At 41.5% G+C, this 13,454-nt stretch overlaps 1 protein-coding gene across 5 annotated transcripts in view; it reads right to left on the bottom strand.

Annotated features, from left to right (window-relative positions):
* BCKDHB (branched chain keto acid dehydrogenase E1 subunit beta) overlaps window positions 1–11,768 on the bottom strand; it is a 203,337-nt gene extending 191,569 nt beyond the window's left edge. For all 5 annotated transcript variants that reach the window (XR_007462762.1, XR_007462764.1, XR_007462763.1 and 2 more), the window contains exon 1: window positions 11,527–11,768. Coding sequence is in view for 2 of the 5 variants with exons in the window: in XM_049653936.1 (XP_049509893.1) it covers window positions 11,527–11,722 (196 nt within the window). In the remaining 3 variants the exon portion in view is untranslated. The remainder of the gene's footprint in view (window positions 1–11,526) is intronic.
* Window positions 11,769–13,454: the final 1,686 nt, after the last annotated feature.

Here is a 13,454-nt window from a genome sequence, read left to right as displayed (position 1 = left end):
TATATATATATATATATATATATATATATATATATATATATATATATCCCTGACAAATACACGTGACTCAAGGCACGTGTTAAATATGCCAGTAACAGCAAATGGTCATGGGCCATAAAACAATGAGGAAGGCTGGTGTTTAGAGAATACTATAGTCCCATGCCTCAACACACCAGACTTGGTCCTTCCTACTGTCTCACTGCTCAAGTAGACTCTCTGCAAGCCAACTTCTAGTTCCCTAAATAGACAGATAGGATGGTTAAATGTAACAATACATGTAAAGTTAGAACAGTGCCCAAACACAGTAAGTGCTGAACAAATATGAGTTATTTATTATTAGAATCTGGACTTTTTCCATGCCCTTCATCTTGACTTTGGCATTATTCTGAATGGTAGAAAACTTTGTTTAATAAAGTTCCAAATGTTGGAACTCAGAAACATCATACTTTAGAGATTTAAGTCTTGGTGCTGCCCAGGACCTACAGACATCCCAGAACTTTAGGTCAGCTCCTCTCCCAAAGTACTCTTCAGGATGGAGAGAGGCTTCTGCCTGAATCTTCTCTGATCCACAGGCCATCTTCACATTAACCCATAGCTAGCCATGCTGGTAGCAAATCCCTTGAATACCGCTGATTACCCTGACTACTGTCCCATCTAACCTCTGTACTCCTTGGTAACTTGTTGTGTCCCAAAAGCCAAGATCTAATTCACAATGTGGGTCACAACAGCACTAGCTCTGGCCATGACACATGCTGGTCACTCACCCTTTTCTTGAAGACTCATCTTTGTCCCAAGCCCAGCCTGGATCCACAGCAGGCTCTGATCTATGACATCTTCCATTTCCCAATATCCACTGACGCTCAACCTTCTCTTAACTGCTCTGACCCCTTCCGCACTGCTGAATGCCCAGGCTTCAAGTCTTGGCAATATCCACTCAAAAATGCCCTGCTGCCATCTGTGCCAAGAATAAAGTCCTGTTTCTACTCTTATTTTTGGTGGGGATAATGGGAATTCATTCAAGAAAGTACAGTACTGTTATGCCATCTATATCAAAGGATACATAATCAAACCACATGTCTGTGATAACTTCAAAATTTATTTTTCTTCAGGCTAAGGCTATATCATTTAAATAGATGCTTGCCTTTAATCCTTCTCCATTCGCTAAAAACTCTTTAATAGTGTTTATTGGTACCCAGCATCAGGTGATAATGGTTTAGGGAAAACTTTTTTTCTGACTGCCATGATATTCCCATTCCTTCTCCCATTTCATACATTTCCTAAAGTCAGATTTTTTTTTTTTTGTCTATTATGATTTTCACAGCTAAGGAGCTAAGGAGGATAAAAATGCCTAAACACCTAAGGTGATATTTATTTCAAGTATGCCGACCATCTGAATTAATCCTGAATGCCTCCGGGACATCTTATTTCATCGCTATTCGACAAGTTTTAGGTACAAAGAAAGCAAAGACTTTAACAATAAAAAAACACACCAAGTAAATCTGGAAAGTATTGCTTAATTACCACCAAGAATTGACTCATCTTGTATGAAAACAATGTATAAGAGTATTTAAAGGTTTTATTTCCATGTAAGCACAAAAACTTCTACTCCTGAATATTTTTCAAATAGATTCAAAATTTTAGGGGGTTGGATTAACTGCTATTCTACCAGATGCTTTTAAAAGATTTAAATAATTTTAATATAGTAACATCTACTCCCAACTATTTTTAAGGTGGCAGTATGGTCTGTGAATGGGTCAGGAAGAAATCACAAATTATTCACAGGTAAGATCATTTCAAATAATTATTTCCCTTAGAATTATTTATTCTCCTACAGGTTACATTAAAGACCATGGTAAGATATGCCTATGGTTCCTCATGACAAAGTATGTGCCTGTAGCACATGTAACTATGAGCACTTAAAAATTATTCAACACTGCTGCCCAATCATGCAATTACCAATATTAATAAAAAGCTACTAAACCAGACTGACATCTCTTCTTTCCCAGATAAAAAGTTATAACAAAACAAAAATATACATAGCAGTTCAACTTCCCTAGTCAAGGATACAAGCTAATGGGCACCCACTGGTAAGACAGCTTTATGGCTAGAAGTAAGCTACTCACTCGAAATTATCCTAAGTAGAGCATGTGAAAAAATAGGCCATCACCACTGCTGCAAAGATAAAGTGGCAGGTAATGCAGGGTCAGAACACAATAGGAACACAATAGAACATGAGCCCTAAGAGGTCAGGGATTCCTATCTGTTTTTGATCAGAGGTATATGCTTAGTGCTCATAACAATGTCTGACATGTAGCAGGTGCTCAATAAATATTTGTGGAATGACCGCACAAATGAACATATGAGGCTGGTTCAATAAAGATAAAATCTACAAAGCATATTGCTAATGGACTGCTTAAAGAGAAAGAAATACAGTAGGATAAAACATCTACCAGTGTTACAATTCAAAGTCAGACTGCAGGAGCAGGGGAATGAGGCAGAAGTGATACTGCTATGGCATCTTCAGTTATTCTGACTAACTACTCAGTATGCAGTAGCATTGAAGACAGAAGCCTTCCACACAGCTAGAGCATGTAAGACAAAAATGGCAAATGAGTGCCCAAGGAGCAGTCTCTAGAAATAAATCAGGTCAACAGCAGGGCATGTTTAACAGTAAGTATGTTTGTAGTTAGATCCTGAACAAATAAAAATACACAGCTATGGGGGCACCTGGGTGGCTCAGTCGGTTAAGCACCTGACTCTTGATTTCAGCTCAGGTCATTGTGGTTGGTGGGACTGAGCCCCCGTTGGGCTCTGCACTGTAAGCACAGAGCCTGCTTAGGATTCTCTCTCCCTCTCTCTCTGTCCCTCCCCCTCCCCCGACTCATGTTCTCTCTCTCTCTCTCTCTCTCTCTCTCTCTCAGAGTAAACATTTTTAAAAAATACACAGCTATGATATGGAAAGTTAGGGTCTACTTTCAGAAACCGAAGTTTCTGCCAGCACATTCAGCACTGGCCCTCCTCGGAGCTGCCTAGTCCTTGATGTGTATTACAGCATTTTCATGTCATATTCCTTAGAAACCTCAGCATTTAGTGCCTAACACAAACACGACCATCAGTATTTGCTTGTTGAAGCATGATGGATGATTTTAGTGGCATAATCTGGCATTAACCACACTGTAAAATGGCAAGATGCCTAAGAAACTACCTATTTTCATCCAACAGAACTTCTTCCACCCCTCCAGATGCCTGTTCTTCAGGAATCCCTTTCTATGTGCCAGAAATGTACCTCTAACCCACTCTAATCCCTACTATGGGGTTTCCCAAACTCTAACCCATAAAGTAAGTTTCATGGAGCATTCAAATATGAGGGACAGGATCTTTTATATTAAAATATAAATGAAGGATCTATAAACACAAATGCCTTTTTAAGGTGCCAGTAAAGGGGGAGGGGGCTGCCACCTAAGGCCAACATTGGGAGGACCTAAGAAAGCCTTAAAGTTGAAGAAACTATGGCTAGGAGCCCTGGGTCCCCATCTCAGGGCACCTGGTAACTCATGTCATGGTATAACAAACTACAGTTGTTTCCCTCCCTTTAGCTGGACACTTCTCTCCTCAGTCTCTAAATGCTTTTTAAACTCTTCTGTATGCTGGTCACTCCCAAATGAGTATCTCTAATCCAGACTCCTCCTCTGAATTCCTGATTTATATCCAACCATCACCAATTCCCCACTCGGGTGTCAGGCTTTTCTAACTCAGTAAGCACACAACCGAAGGCTTGATGTCTGCTCCCCAAACCAGTCTTCTGCTTCTCAGCGAACAGCACTATCCTCCACCCAAGCATCCAGGCCAGAAATTGAGGAAGCATCCTTGAATGTCTTCCTTTTATTCATTTTGTATATTCAATCCATCCAATCCAGCTTCCAAATATATTACTTCCAACATATAGCTTAAAGTCTAGTACTACCAACCATGTCCTAATTCCAGAACTCACCATGTCTTTCCTGTTTCTGAAAAACATCTCCTAACGGCCTTAGTCAGCTCTGGCCTCTGTAACAAAATACCACACAGATTGAGTGGCTTAAACGACAGAAACTTATCTCTCACTGTTTGGGGGGTTGCCAAATCCAAAATCAAGGTGAGTTCCTGATGAAAACCCTCTTTCTAGTTTGCAGAAGGCCATCTTCTTGCTGTATCCTCACAAGGTAGAGAGATAATCTCTCTTGTGTCTTTTCTTATAAGGGTTCTAATCCCATTAACGAAGCCTCCACCCTCATGACCTAATTACTTCCCAAGGACCCCATCTCCAAATACAATCACACTGGGGATTAGGGCTTCAACATAGTAATGGGGAAATGATATATTCAGACCAGAGTACCACCTCCTCACTTCTACTCCTTCATCCCTCATTCATCAAAGAACTGCTATAAGAAGTCCTAAAAAGCAATGCATGGCATATGTTACTCCTCTGCTCAAAATTCTTCCAAGTTCTCTGACTGCACCTGGAATAAAGCCCTACTCCTCATCACATCCACAAAGCCCTGCTTGATCTCATCCTTGTTCACTTCAAAAGCCCTATTTTGCACCACTGTCCCCAAGGCTCACCACCTGAGTCTTCTCTCAGCTCCACCACAGCAAGCTCCCTGCTACGTCAGAACCTTCACGCATGTTGGGTCCTCTGCCTCGCACCTCCTTCACACCTCCTTGGATACTCTTTCCTGATCGCTTAGAGGGTGGTCAAATACTAACCTCTTCTTAGGGGCCTTGTTAGGTCTCTATTATTCTCTTTCCCAGCACCTGAACATGTCTTACAGGGCATTCATTGCAATTGGGATTGATTTAAGTATGCATTTACTTGCTATTTTTCGTCCATCTCCCCCACTAGACTTAAATTCCATGAGGACAGGTGCATATCCACATTTGTGTTTTGTGCTAAGCACCTAGCACAAAGTTTGGCAGCCAGAAGAAAACTAAAATGCACAGAATGAATACAGAAACCTACACGCATGCACACAATGTCCAAAATCAGGGGCAGGGAGAGGCCCCGATGTGTTCTTGGGGAGCAACACAGAGCAATGAAGGCAGCACACACACTGGCATAATCATGTACGCCTGGCCTGGAATCTGTGAGGCCATTGGGAAAGTTACTTAACCACTGACACTCCATTGCCTACTCCATAAAACAGGAATAATATCTAATGTCTAGGGCCAGTGTGGGAATTCAGCGAGACGATTACTATCAAAGGTCAAATATTTAAGAGCATCTACTCTAGAATCGGGAGACCGAATCTAGCACAACCCGTACCAGGCACCAATAATTACATGACTTACCTCGCGGGGTCCCCCCAGCGATGCTCTGAGGCAGAACAGATGAAGAAAAGAAAGCTTACGAAGACTAATAAACCCGGCCAATCTTACAATGCTAAGTTGTAAAGTGGGGCTCAAATTTAGGCACGTTTGACTTAAGAACCCCAGCTCTCAGCTTCCGTGCAATAGTGCCTCCAGAAAGTTGCAATTTCCCAAATGATAGCAAAAATGGAGTACGAATGGGATGAAAAATAGAGCAGAGGAAATACAGTCAATAATACTGTAATAATGGTGTATGCTGACAGATGGTGATCTTACTTATCTGGGTGAACACTGAGTAGTGTATAGAATTACTGAATCAATGTGTTGGACACTGGAAATGAAAAAAAGGTGCGGGGATGAGGTGAGAAACTAATAAGCAAGTTCCTGGACCATAAGTAAAGAAACTTGAAGGTGGGTAAATAACAGTAATAAAGGAGGACAGGAGTCTCTGTTCAAATGAGACACAAAAGATGCAACAAATTTGGGGAAAGCCAGGTTTGAGGTAGGGTTAAGAGCGGGCAAAGTGTGGTGTGAAGAAACTGTACGAATAATGCAAAAGACAGTGTGGTTGAGAGCTCAGGGGCATGGCCTCTTAGAGCAAACTGAGCACACTACTTAAAAATGAAGCCTGGCTTCACCTCGTACAGATAGTGTCACTTGGGGAAGTTTGGGGTTTTTTCTCTAAGTTTATATTTAAATTCCAGTGAGTTAACATACAGTGTCATATTCGCTTCACATGATTTATCACTCCCATAAAACACCCAGTGCTCATCACAACCAGTGCCCTTCTTAATACCCATCACCCAAGTGTCAAAAAGTAGAAGTTTAGCCTCTTTGTATCTAAGTTTCTTCATTGTAAAATATGGTTGATAATAGGATACCTGCCACAGCACTGTTATATGAGGATTAAACGAATTGCTACATGAAAGGCACTCAGAATAGTGCTTGGTACCAGGTGACCTCTTATTAAAAGTGTCTTCTGTCATCATTATTATCATTTGGTGGGGTGCCGTGCAGAAGTCTGGATGAGCAATGATAAAGAATAAGGAAACACAGTAGGAAGAGAAAAAAGGAAGGACACAGTTGGGGGCAATTCTGATAAGACTGGGAAAAGAGATACAAAGAGAATTATCTAGTCTCAAAGGTCCCAACTTTTGACATGGTTGTTTTGGTGCCAGACTAGCACTCAGACTAGCCGACCTCAGGATGCTATATTCTGCCAACACTGCTAATGCTATAGAATAAATGTTTGTGTTCCCCTCCCAAATTCGTATGTTGAAACCTCATCCCCAATATAATGGTACTTGGGGGGGGGGGTGCTTTGGGTGATGAATAGGTCATGAAGGTGGAGCCCTGCTGAAAGGGATTTGTGCCCTTAGAAAGAGACCCCACAGAGCTCCCTCACTCTTTCCATTATATACAATGTCACAGTGATGAGACAGCTGACTGAGAACCAGAAAGCGGGGCCTCACCAGACATAGAATCTGTCAATGCCTTGACCTTGGATTTCCCAGCCTCTAGAACTGTGAAAAATAAATTACTGTTGTTTACAAGCCACCAGCCTATGGTATTTTGTTACAGCAGCCCAAAAGGACTAAGACATCCAATCAACATATCCAAACCTAAGTCATCCTCTCTTCAAAACCACTCTCCTCTCCCCCAGTATCCCTCATTTGAGTGATACCACTACTCTACCATCCTTTCAGCCTCCCGGGCTAGAAATGGCAAAGTCATCTTTGATACCCCTTTCTCTTAGCCCCCACGGGCAAAACAGCACCAAATGCAGCCAATTCCTTCGAAAACACAACTATTCCCATTGGCACTCCCCAAGTTTAAACAATTACATCCTCTCTCATGGACAGTACAACATCCCTCTAACTGATCTCTGCCTCCTTACTTTCCTAATCAATTCTATAAACTCTCCCAAGAATCTCATTCAAGCACACGTCAAGTCACTCTCTTGCCTGTAAACAATCAACGGCTCTCCACAGCCCACAGAATAAAATCTGAACCTGCGTGTAATGCACTCGGCACAGTGTCAGCTACATTAGCCACATTCAATCTTTTCTCCACGCGCCCCCCCCAACCTTTTTTCTGGCTTTCCAAACTTATTTCTACCCCTCCCCTTTTTCCTCTAGATAAAATCACTACTTCTCATTCCTCATAAAACCCTAGGCTTTCTAGCCTCTCTTTACTTGTGTTGTTCCCTTCTCTACAAATTCTAATACTGGAAAGAAGACCTTCATTCTCACAAAGAGGACTCTTCATTACCCTTGAACAACTGCCTATCTTTCTGAGAACTGCCTATCTCCCCAACGGTGATGGCTTTCCCTGGTCACCAGTGAACGAGCTTACCTCACCTCAGGGATTTCATCATTCTTTGTCCTTATTTCTTTCAGGAAAAGACTGTTCTACCCTGGTCTTTGTGGAGGTAGTTCCTTTGTCATTCCTCACAGTGAAGTTTAAATGTCACCTCCTCAGAGTCAACCTTGCCCATCACTCTATTTAAGCAGTCTTTATCATGTGTCAAAGTAACCAAAATTTTAAAAATAAATCTATTTGCAGCATCCACGAAAGACAGAGAGTTATTATCTTCATTAATATCTTTAATATACAAAACATTAACACAAAAGTAGTGTGGGAGACTTTAAAGGTAGATATATTTGGGTTCAAATTCTGGCCCTGCCACTACTCAGACTTGGGTAGGCCACTAACATCTCTGAGCTTCAATTTTCCCATGTACAAAATGAGCATAATACTCTCTAGGTCACAAGGTTACTGTGAGGGTTATAGACTGATGTCCACCACACATGGGGAATATAGCAGTTGTTCAATAATGGTACATAGGATCAGTATTGATAGAAAAAGATTATCACGCATACAAATTTTTCAATGTGCAAAAACAAGGAACATCCAATTCATAAGAAAAAAGAAATATAGCAAACAAATATCTGGTAACTATTCCTTAATAGAAATAAAACAAATATATATTAAAACAAAATGCTGTGAGCACATAATATCCAAGCATGTGTGCACACACACAATTCTGATACCAATTCCTGTGTGTGTGTGTGTGTGTGTGTGTGTGTGTGTGTGTGTTTTAACACACAGCCAAGCAATTCTGCAACACCAGCTGAGTCTCCTACAACTCACCTCAATTCTGACACTATTGACCTGGAGCTACCATCAGATCCCACACATTAAGGGCTCAGTCCTTGTAAGACTGTGCCTACCTCCCAGTTCAGAGGCCAGCTGCAAATCCAGGTCGTCACCTGTGCTTCTGACTGGAGGTCCCAACAGCCCTCTCTTTGGGTTCAATTAATTTGCTAGAATGGCTCACAGAACTCAGAGAAATATTTTACTTACTAGATTACTGGCTTAATAGAAAAGGATGTAACTCAGGAACGGCCTGGTGTAAGAGATACATAGGGCAAGGTATGGAGCTCCCACATTCTCTGAGCATGCCACTATCCCCAATCCTCTATTCACCCAATACCTATTCACCAACCCAAAAGCTCTCTAAATCCCATCCTTTTTGGTTTCCACAGCATGCCTCATTACGTAGGCATGATTGATCAAATGCATTCAACCTCCAGAACCTCCAGAACTGAAAGTCCCAACCCTCTAATCTCACAACTGATTCCTCTAGTGACCAGCTCCCACCCTTAGATGAACAAGGAGCTTCCAAAAAAGTTACCATCAGCATAACAAGACATCTTTATTACTCTCATCAAAAGAAATTTCAAAGGTTTCAGGAGCTCTGTGCCAGGAAAAGGGGACAAAGACCAATGTGTATTTCTTATTATAAATCACAGTATCACAGCACAATCATGATTTTATCATGACACCCAATATTCACCCTCTTATACACACAGATGGAAATATAAACTGATAATTTGAACTCTGCATTAAAAATCCATTAAACTGTTCATATCTTTGAGTCAGAAATTTCATCCCTAGAATTTATCCTAAAGAAATAATCTCAGATACACAAAAGATACATGAAACGTTTCTATCCACAAACGTTTCTATCCGCATTGTTTATAACACTGCAAAAGTGTAAAACAAAAGCATAATGGTAATTATTAAAAGTTTCCACTTAATGAGTGTTTCTTAGACAAAACTTGGTTTGTGTACATTGTGCAAAATTGTCTTTACTCCTCATAGCAACCTGTGAAGTACGTATTATTAGTAACTCCTTACTTACAAAGAAACTGAGGCTTATAGAGGGTAAGTGAGTAGTCCAAAGGCATAGGTAGCAGGGCCAAAACCAATCCTAGGACAATCTGATTCTAGGGCCAAGATTTTAACCACTGGACTACAGTGTTTCTACTCCACGGAACACACTGTCTTCTAAAGAAGGTTATGAAAATTATGCAATAATACGGGAAAATACCTCTGACTAAAGAATGCAGATTGTATCTGTATTAAAACTACAATTACAAAAAGAGGTTAGAGTGGAAGAGAGCCAAAGCATAAGAGACTCTTAAAAACTGAGAACAAACTGAGGGTTGATGGGGGGTGGGAGGGAGGGGAGGGTGGGTGATGGGTATTGAGGAGGGCACATTTTGGGATGAGCACTGGGTGTTGTATGGAAACCAATTTGACAATAAACTTCATATATTGAAGAAAAAAAAAACAACTACAATTACAGGAAAATTTAATTCTACTAAACTGAAAGGAAATACCTGGAAGGATACACACCAAAATGTTAGCAGTATTTACAAATAGTAGTGGGTGGTGAGATTACTTTTTCTTACTTTTTTCTATTATCCAAATTAATGTAACATGTGTTTATTATTTTTATAATAAGAACAAACATATAAACATGATTATCATTCTACCTGGACTTTAGTAATTTCACAGTTGTGGAAGGGGGGTGGGGGATGAAGAAGAACTGTATTCTATTCCTTAAGTATTGGGCTAAAGTTTCTTTGCTTTGAAGACAGAATTCAAGGTTCATCTTGTTGGTGAGAAAAACTTGCTACTCACCATGGTATCTACTGTTTCACAAAAGTGTGACACCTCTTAGTAAATTATTTCTACATGCATTATAGCCCATTGTTTAGAATGGAAGCTCTAGAATCTGAATAATTAAAATCCAAAGCAGAAGCTATCACTAACTTATCTGTGTAACCTTGGACAAACTATGTCAAGACCTCAGTTAACATTACTCACTTTTAAAAGTTGTGCTAAGCATCAAATGAAATAACAAATGTAAATTTTTCAGCATAGTACCTGCCTACAGTAAGCACTCAATATATGTTCACACTTATTATTCACAAGTACAGACACCCTTCCAAAAATATCACTCTAGCATGTGAGAAGTTATCAGACAAAGAAAAGGTAAATGTTCCCAATGTTCTGATAATAGACACTCGATCTTTCAGAGATCACATAAAACTTGCAGAAGAAATGGTAAAAGTCATGCAGTTGTCATACTGTGAAGAGTTTGCTAGCGCCCTTCCTACCAATGAGAGTGTTAGTGGCCTCCTCTTCCGGTCACCTTCACCAATTACCTGCTCCTTGGCTAAATGGCAGCCTAGTCCAGCACAGGCTCATTGCTAGACTCAAATGGAAAACCTGGGTTCTTTCCCATGTCTAAGAACAACCTGTTTTAAGACCTTGGGAAAAATCAATTCAATTACTTAATCCTTCCGTTTCCTCTTCTCTGCCAAAGCAGAGAAAAAAAAACGAAAGAAAAAAGAAAGAAAGAAAGAAAAGAAAAGTAATAAAAGAAAATTTTAAAAAGAAGAAAAAAAATTTCTCTTTTAAATACCGCTACCTGTAGTTAATGGCCCAGCTCCGGACAAACAGACAACACCTAGGGCCACGGCTGAGAAAGCGAGGATGGAGAAATGAGAAAAGGAGGGGTTCCCTGGGCACCATCCCTCCACCCTCGACCTCTCCAGACCGCGGCATGCCCTCTCACCCAACTCGAGGGTTCTGAGGGGCTGCCTCTCGTGGGTTGCTCAGTCACAAAAATAGAGCGAGGTGGAAACTACAATCAAACCCTATAGTAGGGAGGCTCCAGAAAGCAGGGAAGGAATTACACCAAGATGCAAGGAGATCAGCCTGCCGGCCGCCGCCGACACGAGCAGGATGGCACTCCTGGCGAGGCGCCCACAGGCCTGGGAGTCTGGGTTGCACCAGGAGCAGACAGGGCAGCCCCTAGCTCACCATACTCCTGAGGCTCCGGGTCGGGCTGGAAAGTGAAGTGAGCCACCTGCCGCCTCTGTGCCGCATCTCCAGTGGCCGAGGCGGGCTGCAACAAGGCCCGCTGCAGCCCCGCGCCTCGCAGCCGAAGCAACCGTCCCTCTGTCCCAGCCGCACGCAGCCCCAACAGCCTCCCCGCAGTCGCCGCAAACGCCGCCATCCCCACTTGCAGCCCAGGGTTGCGAGCTACGCGGCCGCACACTGCCGGCAGGGAGGGCGGAGCACCGAGGCGACTTCTGCATTGGTTGAGTCTAAGGGGCGGACCCATGGACTAGACCAATCCGAGTTTGGAATTCGGGGGTGGGGAAGGTGACGAGAGGAGGCCACAGGGGTTTGCCTGTAGTGCGCATGCGGCAGAGGAAACGGGGTGGGGTCGAGCGGGCAGGTGAGCTCCAATGAAATTGTTCCTGAAGGTGGAGTCTTCTCAAAGTCGCTGCGTGGGCTCGGGACGCGGAGGCGTGTCTGTAATGTGACTCGCCAGTCCTAGATTTGTTCTTTTCTGATGTCATTTGCATTGTTACCTCCGATAACTTTTTCATTTTAAGATTTATACTTTCTTTTAAAATGTAACCTTTTTTCTCCTCTCCTATTCTTTATCTGTATTATTTTATAAGTAAAAAATGTAAAGGGTTACTGATTGGCCTTGGTTATTGGTTTTGGGTTTCAGAAAACTGGGGGAATCACTGCTCAAAGCTTCCGCTCTTTTTTCATATCTTCCTTGAATGCTTAATAAGCATGTATACATTTTTGCTGGTTTTGTTTTTCAGGATTTAGAGGATAGTTGGAGAGATAAACTTAGATTTCAGCCTATAAATCCACTTAGTAGGAATTCAGATGCATTTTTGCCCAGGTGCAGGGAAAATGGACCTGACCGGCTTACTCTAGCTTAAAAACTTGGAGAATTCGAATGGTTAATTTGCATTTCTAATAATCAACTTCGCAAACTTTTTTTTAAAAATCCATACGTTTAAAAGTATACCTTCCCTGCTCATGAATGTAAAAATCACAGTAGAATGAGACAAAAGTTAAAGTGTTTCCATCAGATGAAGATGGGAGGGGGGGAAGGACCAGCCCAAACAGAATTTGGAGAAGACTGGGAGAAAATGAAGAGGAAGAAAAAGGGGAAAAGAATGTTCCTCTTCCGTCATTCTTGGCCTCCCAAACTATGTTTGGTTTTACATGGGGGGCAAGAGAGCAAAGAGAAGAAATGGGGTGAGGAGAAAGGGCAGGAGATGAACCAACTGCCTGTTTTCTGATTGGAACTGAGAGACAGAAATTAAAAACTGCTAGAGGGAACCAGAATTATATCCATTATTCCTAACTCCTACACCAAGCTCAAAAATGCAACCTTCAGGGGATTTTTATTCTTGGATTCTGTTACCATTTACTTCCGTTTGATGGTGTGGGTGCTGTATTGTTTTTCATTTTTATGTGTGTGATATTTTTTATTATTTTTTAACGGAGGAGAAGCAGAAATTAAATTACATTGCCATAGCTACATTTTCATTTAAAAAAGAAGAGAACAAAGAGCAAAGATAAAAATGAATCAAACTTTATTTTCTGTCTGCTAATAGTCTGGGGAGCTGGGGTACTGAGATGATTTCAGCCTGGGAGAAACAGAAAAATAATAAAAGGACTAGTGAGAATGTATTGAGACTTTGCTATGTGCCGGCCAAAGATGAGCTGCCATTGAGACAAATACATTCAATATATAATCTTGCCTGTAAGGATGTCCTAGTTGGTAGGGAAAGGGGACAAATTACATGACAACTACAATCTGATAGGGGGTCTAGAACAGTGTGAACAAAGTGAAACATTCAAAGAGCAATAACCTCTGTTTTTAGAAATCAAGAATGCTTCTAGAAGTAATGCTCAGCTTTTAGCTTAGCTAA

This window comes from Panthera uncia (genome assembly GCF_023721935.1).
Source record: "Panthera uncia isolate 11264 chromosome B2 unlocalized genomic scaffold, Puncia_PCG_1.0 HiC_scaffold_24, whole genome shotgun sequence".
NCBI lineage: Eukaryota > Metazoa > Chordata > Mammalia > Carnivora > Felidae > Panthera > Panthera uncia.
This window is presented reverse-complemented; position numbering and strand designations above follow the sequence as displayed.